At 51.7% G+C, this 12617-nt stretch overlaps 5 protein-coding genes across 5 annotated transcripts; 3 read left to right on the top strand and 2 right to left on the bottom strand.

Moving 5' to 3' along the window:
- The first annotated feature begins 46 nt into the window (after nucleotides 1–46).
- BP01DRAFT_355182 (hexadecenal dehydrogenase) lies at nucleotides 47–3054 on the top strand. Its single transcript, XM_025574626.1, has 5 exons — nucleotides 47–597; nucleotides 686–916; nucleotides 998–1791; nucleotides 1866–2225; nucleotides 2663–3054. The coding sequence occupies exons 1-5, from the start codon at nucleotides 452–454 to the stop codon at nucleotides 2710–2712; spliced, it is 1581 nt and encodes a 526-aa protein (XP_025432769.1). The 5' UTR covers nucleotides 47–451; the 3' UTR covers nucleotides 2713–3054.
- A 19-nt stretch (nucleotides 3055–3073) lies between these two features.
- Nucleotides 3074–5749, bottom strand: BP01DRAFT_236828 (putative AP-3 adaptor complex subunit mu). Its single transcript, XM_025571243.1, has 3 exons — nucleotides 5650–5749; nucleotides 5152–5571; nucleotides 3074–5065 (listed from the first exon to the last, which is right to left on the bottom strand). Exons 1-3 carry the CDS (start codon nucleotides 5694–5696, stop codon nucleotides 3520–3522), a joined length of 2013 nt encoding a protein of 670 aa, XP_025432768.1. The 5' UTR covers nucleotides 5697–5749; the 3' UTR covers nucleotides 3074–3519.
- A 177-nt stretch (nucleotides 5750–5926) lies between these two features.
- Nucleotides 5927–6285, top strand: BP01DRAFT_381216 (uncharacterized protein; the record flags this gene model as incomplete). The annotated part of the gene is made up of 2 exons (XM_025577287.1): nucleotides 5927–6035; nucleotides 6104–6285. The coding sequence occupies 2 exons, from the start codon at nucleotides 5927–5929 to the stop codon at nucleotides 6283–6285; spliced, it is 291 nt and encodes a 96-aa protein (XP_025432767.1).
- A 119-nt stretch (nucleotides 6286–6404) lies between these two features.
- On the bottom strand, nucleotides 6405–7774 carry BP01DRAFT_355179 (uncharacterized protein). The gene has a single exon (XM_025574625.1). It carries the CDS (start codon nucleotides 7499–7501, stop codon nucleotides 6713–6715), a length of 789 nt encoding a protein of 262 aa, XP_025432766.1. The 5' UTR covers nucleotides 7502–7774; the 3' UTR covers nucleotides 6405–6712.
- A 383-nt stretch (nucleotides 7775–8157) lies between these two features.
- On the top strand, nucleotides 8158–12231 carry BP01DRAFT_355178 (putative SNF2 family helicase/ATPase). The gene is made up of 5 exons (XM_025574624.1): nucleotides 8158–8437; nucleotides 8533–8550; nucleotides 8606–8749; nucleotides 8810–11776; nucleotides 11894–12231. Exons 1-5 carry the CDS (start codon nucleotides 8432–8434, stop codon nucleotides 12005–12007), a joined length of 3249 nt encoding a protein of 1082 aa, XP_025432765.1. The 5' UTR covers nucleotides 8158–8431; the 3' UTR covers nucleotides 12008–12231.
- The last annotated feature ends 386 nt before the right edge of the window (nucleotides 12232–12617 follow it).

Below are 12617 nucleotides of genomic sequence, written 5' to 3'. Positions count from 1 at the left end.
TATCACCACCTTATCAATAAGTTGAATAAGTTGCCAGTGACAGAAAGGAACAAAAGCCGCGGTCCGGTCAGAGCGGGGGAGCCGGAAATGTCCCGAAAATCCGCCTGAGAACAAAGCTATGGTTCGGCCGCATGTGCTTCTTTCTGCTTTTTTAATGCCTTCATCTTTCAAGCTCATCGGCGCAATTCCTCCATCCGGTCTTGTTCGTCCATGGTCTTCCACCACACCATGACGATCATTTTTTAATCTCGTTATTGAATTCCCTGGTGATCCTATTCCCCTTCCCCCTCCTCCTCCCGTGCTTCTCTTATAAGACAGGCCTGCACATCTGCCTCCGCTCGCTTTCTTGGGTGGCCTTTTTTTTTGTTCTCCCCTCCCCCCCCCTCCGAGGTTCCCTCGCCCACTTCTACCTTCTTACCTTGTCTTGTTCCTTTCGTCAATAATCGTAATCATGGGTGCCGTGGAGATCCCCCCTCTACAATATACTCCCGTTGAGGAGATCCAGTCTCATGTCTCGACGGCTCGCAAGACATTCAATGCGCACAAGACCCGCGATGTGGAGTACCGGCTGGTCCAGCTCCGCAAGCTTTACTGGTCGTGAGTTCCGTCCCAAGCCAGACAGTTGGCATGAACCTGACCGAGTGTGTATATGGTGCATTGCTAATCTCTGGCTGGTTACGAATAGTGTGAAGGATCATCTAGAGGAAATGCGCGAAGCGCTACGATTGGACCTAGGCCGACCTAAATTTGAGGCCGAACTCGGCGACACCAACTGGGTGCTGAACGATATCATCTTTGTGTGCCGCAACTTGGAGAACTGGGTCAAGGATGAGAAGGCGGAGAATATTGATATCACTTTCAAGCTCATGAACCCGAAAATCCGGAAGGATCCGTTGGGTTGTGTTTTGGTCATTGGGTATGTGTCCGCCTTTTCTTTGTTTCTTTTCTGGTTGGAAAGTGGGATTGGCATTAACAATGCTGTGTGGGCTCTTTATAGACCGTTTAATTTTCCTTTCCAGTTGACCCTGGGTCCGGTTATCGGTGCCATCGCCGCTGGTTGTACGGTGGTGGTCAAGCCCAGTGAAAAGTCCTCCCATTGCGCCGTGGTCATCCAGCGGATCATCGAGGCGGCGCTGGATCCGGAGGCGTACATAGTAGTGCAGGGAGGAGTCTCGGAGACTCAGGCGCTCCTTGCCGAGCGGTGGGATAAGATCTTCTTCACCGGCAGCGCCAACGTCGGCCGCATCGTCTGCAAGGCAGCTGCGACTCATATGACCCCGATCGTGCTCGAGCTGGGGGGCCTCAACCCTGCGTTCATTTCCAGAAACGCAGATCCCAGGCTGGTGGCGCGTCGGCTACTGTGGGGAAAAACCCTGAATGCCGGACAGCTCTGCACCTCGCAGAATTACATGCTCGTAGAGAGACCCATTCTGCCCGCGGTGGTCGAGGAGTTCAAGAAGGCCTACAGCGAGTTCTGGCCGCAGGGAACGAAGAAGGACTTCAGTCGCATCATTGACGATGCGTCGTTCCAGCGCATCAAGAGGATGGTCGACAACACAAAGGGCAAGATCCTTCTGGGAGGAACGATGGACGAGAAGGAGCGCTTCATCGAGCCAACGCTCGTGCAGATTGACTCCATCAATGACTCCTTGGTCACCGAGGAGAGCTTCGGTCCCCTGTTAACCATTCTCCCCGTCGACAGCCTCGATGAGGCTATCGAGATCGCCAACGGTGTGCAGGCTACACCCCTGGCTCTCTATCCGTTCGGCACCAAAGCCGAAGCTGAGAAGAGTATGTGGATCGATTTCCGCCCCTCTGAGTCTATAACTACAAATAGGCTGACTGAACTGTGCTTCGCATTTTAGTTCTTTCCCAAACCCGCTCCGGCGGTGTCTCCATCAACGATGCGTCGCTGCACATCCCCACTCTCGAATTCGGCGGTGTAGGCGAAAGTGGCTCCGGCGCCTACCGTGGCAAGGCCAGCTTCGACGTCTTCGTGCACCGCCGCGCCATCACCACCAGCCCTGGCTGGGTTGAATCCGCCCTGGCCATCCGCTATCCGCCGTTCGGCAAGAAGCAGGACTTCTTCATCAAGGCCGGCAGCCTGACTCCGGACTTTGATCGCAACGGACAGAAGCTTCGCCTTGGCTGGCTCCGCTATCTATTGACGCTTGGAGGCGGATCGGCCAAGTCCGGCGTCACTCGTGCCACCATTGTTGCTGCGGGTAAGTGACTATCACTTTTCATTTTTCTTCTCAATTTGTTTCTCTTGGGGGGGGGGGGGTTGTTTCCCCATACCCCACTCCCTTCTCTTCTGCGGGTTTGGGCTCCCTTCTGTGTCGCTCGCAGTCTTCTTACTGTCCGCGTTCCCATCGGCAGAATAAGGTCGACTTGCAAACCCAAGTTCACATCGAAATCGATTGCATATTCCGCCCGGTCAATCCGCCGGGCTCGACTATACCCCGATGATGGCGGTGCCCGATGCTCTCATCTGTGATGGCAAACGCCATGTCTCGCATACCCAATCGACCGTCTCTCGCGCTTTTTGATTTTCCGTCGTACTGTGTTCTTACATATACTGTTTATTGTTTAATCTTAATCCTTAATATGCAATTTTGGACCCCCCAAAAAGACAGACAATAATACTTACCATCTTCTCTAGTGGCGTATTTCGCATTACAGCTCCTCGACCGCAGGGGTTCAAGGCTGTAATGTTGACGATCTCAAGCACGCTTATGTCATGTTCTAATCTATTCTTGGTAATTGAACTTTGAGATGATTGAGTGATGTTTTTACTGGGTTTTGGGATTTGTCCGATATGTCTTGTGCTTGATTCATGTTGTCTGCTATCCCGGTCCCCTCCCACCGTTTTGGTGGATGACCGGATCTGATATGGGTTGACCTTCGATCTTCACCATGTTTATGATTATGTATACTATAGTTTGTTTGCATCTTGTGTTCTGCGGAATGGGGGTTGTATATATGATTTTTAGGTTCGGGGTGGTTAGCGAGCAGGCTAGCTACTAGCCAGCAAGCAGAAATCCAAGTATAATTGAAGACTCCTTCCGAGTTGGAAGGCTTTTAATCTCACTCACTGCCTCGCCTCGAAAAGTAGGACAATTGCGACATGTGTATATGCTTGGGGTGAGGTGGAAAAGTTATTGTCTAGTATCATCGTCGCATGTCACATTGCATCTTAGCCCATGTCAAAATGCACGACAGGTCAAATCAAATAGTGACCTGAGTTTGAAGCAAATCGTCGGTCTAGGAGCCAGAGAGTGAGAGATATAAGGAAAGAAATGGAGGAGGAGGGAATGGGGAACAGAAATAAGCAAGAAGAAAAAAAGATTTTGAGCAGATAGATAGATCATGGCACCCAAACCGTATACAAGGAAACTGATGGTAGTGACAAAAAGCTAACTAGAAAAATTTCATCCAGATGTAAAGGGGAAACTGAAAATGCCGGGCACTTATATGGTCCACCAGGGAGGGGTCAGTCACCCTTGGACTTTCCCCGCTTTAACACCTTCTTTCCACGCCTTTTTGACTCACACAGAGGTACTTCACCCCCTTGTAGGGCTTGACGCCCTCCCCGAGTCCGCGACTCTTGCGGGGGTCGATGTTCAGGCTGTCGACTTTGATGCCTGAGGGGAGCCAGCCGCGCACGGAGAAGGACACCGAGGCGGAGGTGGGCATGAGGATGGCGTTGAGTTGGGATTTGGTTTTGCGAGGCGCGGTGTGGAAGATGCTGTGTTCCGGCCCGGGCTGGCCGTGGGCGTCCTTGGAGGGTTTGGACGGGCGTGGTGATCGCGACTTTTGCGGGCGGGCGCTGTAGGATGCGGATTCCGGGGCAGGCTCTGGGGTAAGATGTTGCGTTTCGCCTTCGGGGAGGAGGGTTGGAGATGATGAGGATTCGAAGGGAGCTTGAGCGGGAGCTGGTGGTTCGGAGGGGTCGGAGGGAGGGTAGGATTGCGTTTGGTCGGCTTCGAGGGGGTTGTTGGGGTCTGCGGCAGGGGATGCGGACGCTTCTGCCTCTCCTACCGCGCCGGCAGCCGCAGCCGCAGTAGCAGCCCGAGAGGACTTCTTAACGACCTTCTTCTTCTTCTTTTTCTTGGTCTTCCGTTTTGTGGTCCCCCGTTCGGGGTCTGGATATGCAGTGGCTGGGTCGTAGTAACCTTGCAGGAGATTGGCATCTGCATCTTCCAACTCGTCTTCAACATCGTCGTCATCGTGGTGGCCCATCACGGTGCACCGCAGGGTCGCGGTGCCGGACACCGTACCGGCGTCTTTGGTTGGGATGCGCCATTCGAGCACATCGTTGCCCGGAGAGTACAGCGCCTCTCCGCGGCTGGCTTGCATCTCTGTAATATTTCGGACCGACTTGGGAATGGGCACTGTAACCACGACCTCTTCCAACACAGGTGACGTTGAGTTGCCGCCTCCCCCCAGGAATGAAGGCGTCGATGACCCAGAGCCGCTGCGCCCAACTCCGGGTCGATTGGCGGATGTGTAGCCGGGGAAATTGGTGTTGAGAATCAGGCGCACTTCAAACTCGGCACCTGTTGGGCCGAGGGACTTCCGAACATCCACAATCGCCGGAAGAAAGAGCTTCTCCATGTGTGTTGGCGGTTGATCAAGGTTGGGATCAAGTGGTAGAAGATCTACCTCATATCCGGCGAGAATAAACCGTCCGTCCGGTGGAACGAAACTGAGCTCCCCCGGCCGTTCCCGCCATCGTGCCAGTCGCACGCAAGGATGGAAGACAGGAAGCTCCAACTTTCGTCCCAAGACTTTCTGGCCACCGGGTGCGCTCAATGAAAGAAGGAGATCGGGTACACCGGAGACTTTGGCGGTGAAAGCGATGGTGCCGGACGCGAAAGCCGATAGCAAGCGACCGGATGGGGCAATGGTAACTGACAGCGACTCGATAATGTCAACATAGATCTCGTTGGAGGTATGACGAACTCCAGATTTGCGCCAAGGTATTGCGGGGCCTTGTGCTACTGCGGCGGACGATAAAGACTGCTTCAATGCGTTGGGCTGGCCAAGAATTGGCGTGGATGACCTGTTTTAGCAAGTCCTCAATGATTAGCTAAATTGTTGAAAACTCTTTGCGCGCAATCGGCTAGGTGGTTAACAAGGTATACTCACCCAGCCAACCCGACCCCGCCTAACAGTTTCCCCATCCATCCTGGCATCTCCACTACCTCCTGCAGCATATTGGGCTCGGTGTTGCACACGATGCCACCATCGCACATCTCGTGTAGTAGCTGCGCGACGACATCGTAGTTGGCCTGAAGCTTGGTTGAAAGCAGCGGCGCGCCAACAAATTCCTCGAGGACATCGACGACCCGATGTAGGAACTCTAGCATCAGCAGCGGTTCCGAGTCGACCTCGGAAACGGCAAGGAAGGTGAGGTTCGACTGGACGATAGAGAAGACAGTCACCGGCGGAATCGCATTGGGCAAATACAAGACCGAGGGGCGAGGGGCAGGATGAGCTAGGAAGAGCGAACGGATTGCTGGTGCGGAGGGCGGACGGGAGCGGTAGACCTGCTCAACAATCGGGGTGCTGTGAGTTTTGGGAAGGCAGAGGTCAGTAACTAGGTAAGGACATTCACATGAAGCAAGAGAGACCAGAAAGACACACATTTGCTCATCGTAAATATAAAGCGCATCGACTTGGCCGCTCATCATGGCGACCTAACTCGACAGGGTGAGGGGGGGAATGGAAGCAGGTCATGGTCAGGTCCTGGAGGTGATGATCGGGAATGGGGATCGAGGGCCATCCGTCTCCAAATCGTCCGCGTTCTGCCACCCATCCCCGCCTTATTATTCCTCTATCCTTTCATCTCTATTGAGTTCTCATGCTTGGGCTGTCCTCCGTTCCATTCCTCATAAGTACTTCCTCCATCCTCGCCCCCGCTATGCCTTCCTCCTCGAATGAAGTTGAACGCTGGGACGTTCAGCCCAAAGATGCAAAGCGTATGCTTGCGGAAGACGCCTATGATGATTGTCTTTCCTGCCGCATCACAGGTGGGTTTCCTGTTCCACTACTGCTTATTCGCATTCGAGATCTGGAAACTAAGCCTCGACGGTCCTAGGATCCGCCGCATTTATCGGCCTCGGTGTCTACAGCTACTGGACGGGCATGAGCAACCTCAGAAAGCAAGAGAAGACAATTATGCAAAGTGCTACCAAATACAAGATGGGATCTCGGCGTCTCGGCATTGCTACAATTTCCGCTACCCTCGTCGGCATGGGCATTTGGAGGGCTTTCAATTGATACCCCCGGGTTTCGAGTTTGGTGTTCATGTTCCACTCAGGGCGTTTTGTATTATAGCTGGGATGTTCAAAACTTTGCTACGATCGATAAGCATCATTTGTGAATCAGTGCGTGGAATGTTCATACGATTAGCATTGACACGAGCTGCCTCGTGGGGTATCGCCAGAGCCTGTTAACGTCTATAAATTTCATGATTCTGAAGCAGAAAAGGAAAGAGTAAGAAGAAAATGAAAAGAAAGAAAATACAATCGAAGAGATAGGAAGAGGGCGAGAACAAAAAGAGAAGTAAATGACCGTGGCCTAGGAGCCACATGCAAGACTCCGACACATGCACCAGGATGAACAAGAAGAAAATGATCAATGCACTAATAGCCGCTGCGTAACCATAGGAATATGAAGTTCGTCTGATCGTCGATACAACATTCTTTCAGGTATAGCGACCCCGCTTGCCGCCCCCGAACAGATCTCGATTCCCAAGTCCAGATAAATCGAAAAAATCGGGCACTGTGAGCTTGCGTTTCGAACCAAGGCCGACGGAAGACTCGCGGGTGGATGATCGAGGAGTTGATCGCGAGAAGTTGTTATGCCGAGGTTGCTGCCGCGAGTTTCGAGGCAGTACTGAAACGCTGACGGGGGCGCCGTCTTGAGATGAAGGAGTTGAATTGTCTGAGGGCTGCACATCCATATCCTGCTCGGGTGGGAAAGCTGGTCCGGCGGTAAAGGTAAAGATCGTAGGTCTGTCGAAGGTGTTGGATTCGGACGATGGAGGAGACGACGGTGGTGAGGAGGCTTGAGGTGGCGGGGCTCTCGGCTCGTCCACTGAGGGAGATGTTGACTTGGTTGCTTGACGTGTCGGTTCAGATTCGGGCTGTGCCTTGCGGACGGCAGCAGGGGTTGTGCCTCTGGTTTGTTTCTCAACCTCGTCGTCGTCGCTATGAGCGCCAATGCCATCGCTCCGTTCCGTGGCCCACTGTCGAACCTTCCAGCCCTCTCCATCACATAATCCGAGATTTTCCCGGTCTAGGAAGTGCAAGAGATCTTCAATTGCTTCTTGGTAGCCTGCCTGCTTGGCCTGAGCCTGTTCAAAAACAGCATTCTTGTAAAGATTGGTGACGGAGAGGGCGGCAGCCTTGAACGATTGAAGAAGCTGCTCAGGGGGCTGCGGACGAGGCGTTGAGCTCGGCAACGACGTATTCAGGGATCTCATCGAGTCCATGGCGAGTTAGACCGCAACAACAAAAGCAGGGTTGTAGAAGATTTGAGACAAAGTCTGGGAGAAGAGGTCTTCACTACCGCCACGAGGAGGGGTGACTTGCACCGTGCGTTGGCTGCCAACAGGACACGGACAATTTCTCGCAAGAGTCAAATAGGGCGGAGGAATATCGAGATTTCCAAGAATATGATCACAAAGGAGACTATAGAAGTAAGGACGATGTGAAGAAAGGGGAAAGGAGGGAGTGTAAGAGTGAAATTAGACACGATGTTGACTCAAGGATGATTCGATCGGGAGAATGTTGGCGCAGCTGATCCTTCTTTGCTTCTGACCGGGTAACGTGACTCCACAGCGGGGAAACTTGATTTCCGCCGAGCTCTTCCTCAACTTGCTAACTAAACTAGTCAATGCCGCGTGCCTAAGTTCACCGCCCGAGGTTCCCCTCTTTCCTTCCCTACTGACTCAGAGATGACTAATATTTCTGCTGCGCGTCTCCCCTGCCAATCAGCGCGTGCAGGGGCCGCGCTTCGCCGGCGAAATTCCATTTGCCATCTCGGCGCGACTCTCCCCGGCAGTACTTCTTTCGTCCCTTTCAGAGCATCCTTCGCTAATAAGTAATTACTTACTCCCTATCCTTGTCTGCCATTCCAGGCTCCAGTCTCGGGAGACCTTAACACAACCATTTCGTATTCGGACGACTGCCTACAATCGAGTTTTTTTGCATGTCATTCCAGTTGCTTGACTGTTGCCCGATCACTATCGAATCGCGTCTTTTGATATAGTAGGACTCACCTGCGCAGAATGCGCTATGAAAAAGTGATGGCTCCTTCAAAAGTTCCACCTTCCGACCCGCCGTCACAGGCAGATACGCCAATGACAGATGCGACCGCAGAGCCCGTCACGTCAGTGCCTGTTGATAAAGCGGACGCGCAAATGACGGTAAGAGCGCGCGCACCCCGGGAACATCCCCATGCTACATCATCCTATATGCAAGGACATTTGCGCTAATCATTGGACTGCCTCGGGGCCTCTAGGATACCCCGGACTACACGGTACACTCGTTCATGGCTGCTATATCATATGGAACAAGCTAATGGGCGCTCATAGGATACTGATACGAATCCTAACACCACGGCGAGCAGTGTTGCAGGCGACGCACCGCCTTTGGATGGGCGGAGACGACGATCCGAAGCTTTCCACATGAGGAAGAATATCTTTGGTAAAAAGCATGGTCGCTTGGATGAGTCTATGGTAAGTGGACATGTTGAGTTGGATTGTGTCTGCAGTCGCTCATTTCGTGTCTCACTGTAGGAAGATGATTCCATCCGACGTTTTCGCTATCTCCTTGGTTTGACCGACCTATTTCGCCACTTCATCGAGACAAACCCCAACCCGCGGATCAAGGAAATCATGGCCGAAATCGACCGTCAGAATGAAGAGGAGGAAGCCAGAGCCAAGAAGAAGGGGTCAGCTCGCTCCGGTGGTGCGAGCGGTGACAGACGTCGCAGAACAGAACAAGAGGAAGATGCTGAACTTCTCAAGGATGAAAGGAGTGGAGGTGAAACGGGCACCGTTTTTCGAGACTCCCCGCCCTTCATCAAAGGAGAAATGCGTGACTACCAGATTGCCGGTCTGAATTGGCTCGTTTCCCTACATGAAAACGGCATCTCCGGTATTTTAGCGGATGAGATGGGTCTAGGCAAAACATTGCAGACAATCTCTTTCCTTGGCTATCTTCGACATGTATGCGGGATCACTGGACCACACCTCGTCGCGGTTCCGAAATCAACACTCGACAATTGGAGGAGAGAATTTGGAAAGTGGACTCCCGAAGTAAATGTTCTGGTCTTGCAGGGTGACAAGGAAGAGCGGCACCGATTGATCAATGAGCGCCTCCTGGATGAGAAATTTGATGTTTGTATCACCAGTTACGAGATGGTTCTTCGGGAGAAGAGTCATCTGAAGAAGTTTGCTTGGGAGTATATCATCATTGATGAGGCTCATCGCATCAAGAACGAAGAGTCGTCATTGGCCCAAATCATTCGTGTCTTTCATTCTAGGAACCGTTTGTTGATCACCGGTACCCCTTTACAGAATAACCTGCACGAACTCTGGGCGCTCCTGAACTTCCTGTTGCCCGATGTCTTCGGTGATTCAGAAGCTTTTGATCAATGGTTCTCTAGTCAAGACGCCGATCAGGACACCGTTGTGCAACAACTCCATCGTGTCTTGCGGCCGTTCCTGTTGCGCCGTGTAAAGAATGACGTGGAAAAGAGCCTGCTTCCCAAGAAGGAAATCAACCTCTACGTGCCCATGTCAGAGATGCAGGTCAAATGGTACCAGAAGATTTTGGAGAAGGATATTGACGCCGTAAACGGTGCGGCTGGCAAGCGCGAATCCAAGACTCGTTTGCTGAACATCGTTATGCAACTCCGCAAGTGTTGCAATCATCCATATCTCTTTGAAGGTGCTGAGCCAGGTCCTCCGTACACAACCGACGAACATCTTGTGGACAATGCGGGCAAGATGGTTATCCTTGACAAGGTCCTGGCACGTATGAAGAAGCAGGGCAGCCGCGTACTCATTTTCTCTCAAATGAGTCGTGTTCTCGACATCCTGGAGGATTACTGCGTGTTCCGAGAGTACAAGTATTGCCGTATTGACGGTACAACCGCTCACGAGGATAGAATCGCCGCAATCGATGAGTATAACAAACCTGACTCTGATAAATTCATATTCCTTCTCACGACCAGAGCTGGTGGATTGGGAATTAACCTGACCACTGCCGACATCGTTGTTCTCTACGATAGTGATTGGAACCCTCAGGCGGATTTGCAAGCTATGGATCGTGCTCATCGGATTGGTCAAACTAAACAGGTTGTCGTGTTTAGATTCATTACAGAAAATGCCATTGAGGAAAAGGTCTTGGAACGTGCAGCCCAGAAATTGCGGTTGGATCAGCTTGTCATCCAGCAAGGGCGTGCCCAGCAGCAGACTAAGAATGCTGCATCGAAAGACGAACTGCTTGGCATGATCCAGCATGGAGCAGCCAACGTTTTCAACCAAAAAGGCGCAACAGGGCCTTTGTCCACGGAAAACAAGTTGTCCGAAGATGACATAGATGCTATCCTACGCAAGGGAGAGGAGAGGACCGCGGAACTAAACAAGAAGTACGAGAAGCTTGGTATCGATGACCTCCAGAAGTTTAGTTCTGAAAGTGCATACGAGTGGAATGGACAAGACTTCGCGGATCGCAAGAAAGACATTGGTATCAACTGGATCAACCCGGCCAAACGCGAACGAAAGGAACAGTTTTACTCCATCGACAAGTACTATCGTCAAGCTTTAGCCACTGGAGGCAGAACAGCTGATCCCAAACCCAAAGTGCCGCGCGCGCCCAAGCAAATCGCTGTTCACGACTGGCAATTCTTCCCTCCTGGGCTTCAAGAGCTTCAGGAGAAGGAGACGGCTTACTTCCACAAAGAGATCGGCTATAAAGTTCCTCTGTCTGACGGTCCCGATGAAGAGCTCAGTGAGCGCGAAGCTGAGCGTGATCTGGAGCAGCAAGAGATAGACAATGCTGTACCTTTGACGGAGGAGGAGCAGGCGGAGAAGGCGAAGATGTCCGAAGAGGGCTTTTCTACCTGGAACCGTCGTGATTTCCAGCAGTTCGTTAATGGATCGGCCAAATTCGGTCGCACTGACTACGTCGGTATCGCAACTGAGGTAGACAGCAAGGAACCGGATGAAGTTGAGGAATACGCTGAAGTATTCTGGAAACGGTACACTGAGATCCAAGACTATCCCAAGTACCTTCGCGTGATTGAACAAGGCGAGGAGAAACTTCGCAAGATGAACCATCAACGCAAGATGCTGCGTAAGAAGATGGAGATGTACCGCGTGCCCCTCCAGCAGCTCAAGATCAACTACACGGTGTCTACCACCAATAAAAAAGTCTACACGGAAGAAGAAGATCGGTTCCTGTTGGTCATGCTGGACAAGTACGGGGTCGACGGTGAAGGCCTCTATGAGAAAATTCGCGATGAGATTCGCGAGTCGCCTCTCTTCCGCTTCGATTGGTTCTTCCTCAGCCGTACTCCTGTCGAGATTGGGCGTCGGTGCACCACTCTCCTGAATACAGTCGCCAAGGAATTCGAAACTGAAGATGCAAAGGTGAATGGAGAGGGTGGCAAAGGCCGCGGGCGTGATCGGGACGAAGAGGAGGCTGAGCATGAAGAAGAGGCCCCTGCGAAGAAGAAAACCAAGGGTGGTGCAGTTGTAAGTCAAAGTCTTCCATCACTTGGTCCCTGTTGCCCCGATCTCTCGAGTCTTCTTGACTCGTGTCCTGTCTCGAAAATTCCACTTTTATATGGTTTTTACTAATTCTCCGCACAGAACAAGCAGGTCAAGGCTGTCAAGAATGGCAGCAAAGCGAATTCAGCCTCCACATCACGAGCCGCCAGTGTTTCCTCCAACGCGGCCTCCAAACCGAAGAGTCGCAAGAAGTGAAGCCTCTATCTTCTGAGGTCTCGAAATTGAATGACTAAGATTTTATGACTTTCCTGTAGACTGTTTGGCAAGACCTGTGAAGGGATGGGATTTGGTTCACAACTATGTTTCATATATTGCCGGGTTGGGCGTTGGCAGATAAGTTAGATGTTACTGTAGTTTATAATGTTCCTCTTTTAATCTTCTTCTGCAATAATTGTGACCTGGCTGAAGCCATGAAGTGAGTTTTTATTACCTTAACGCAGGATATCACAGCAATGAGGTAGTTGATTGTACGCATCCATCAAAATAGTGACTACTAAACTGTGCTACTGTGGGTTCCACCCCTCTATTCACCGCCCGGCAAAACTCTGATAAGATTAGCGCATTATCATTGTTCCTTTCCATATCGCGTCGATAGAACGCGTCGGCATGTAATTAATGTCCACCGTCATAGGAAGAAATAGGAGGAGTTCAACTTCTTCTTGATGATGATCCCGCATACGTCTCTCTTTTTCATTCGGCATATGGTCGACTCATCGCAGGTCAATCCCTGAAAATTCCACTTTAGTGTTACCCTGACCCGGGTCCGACTCATATTCGCATTCGCCTCCTATGACCCAACTTCTGA

The sequence above is a fragment of the Aspergillus saccharolyticus genome, assembly GCF_003184585.1.
Source record: "Aspergillus saccharolyticus JOP 1030-1 unplaced genomic scaffold BP01scaffold_9, whole genome shotgun sequence".
NCBI lineage: Eukaryota > Fungi > Ascomycota > Eurotiomycetes > Eurotiales > Aspergillaceae > Aspergillus > Aspergillus saccharolyticus.
Note: the sequence above shows the minus strand (reverse complement) of the source record. Positions and strands in the feature narration are given on the sequence as shown.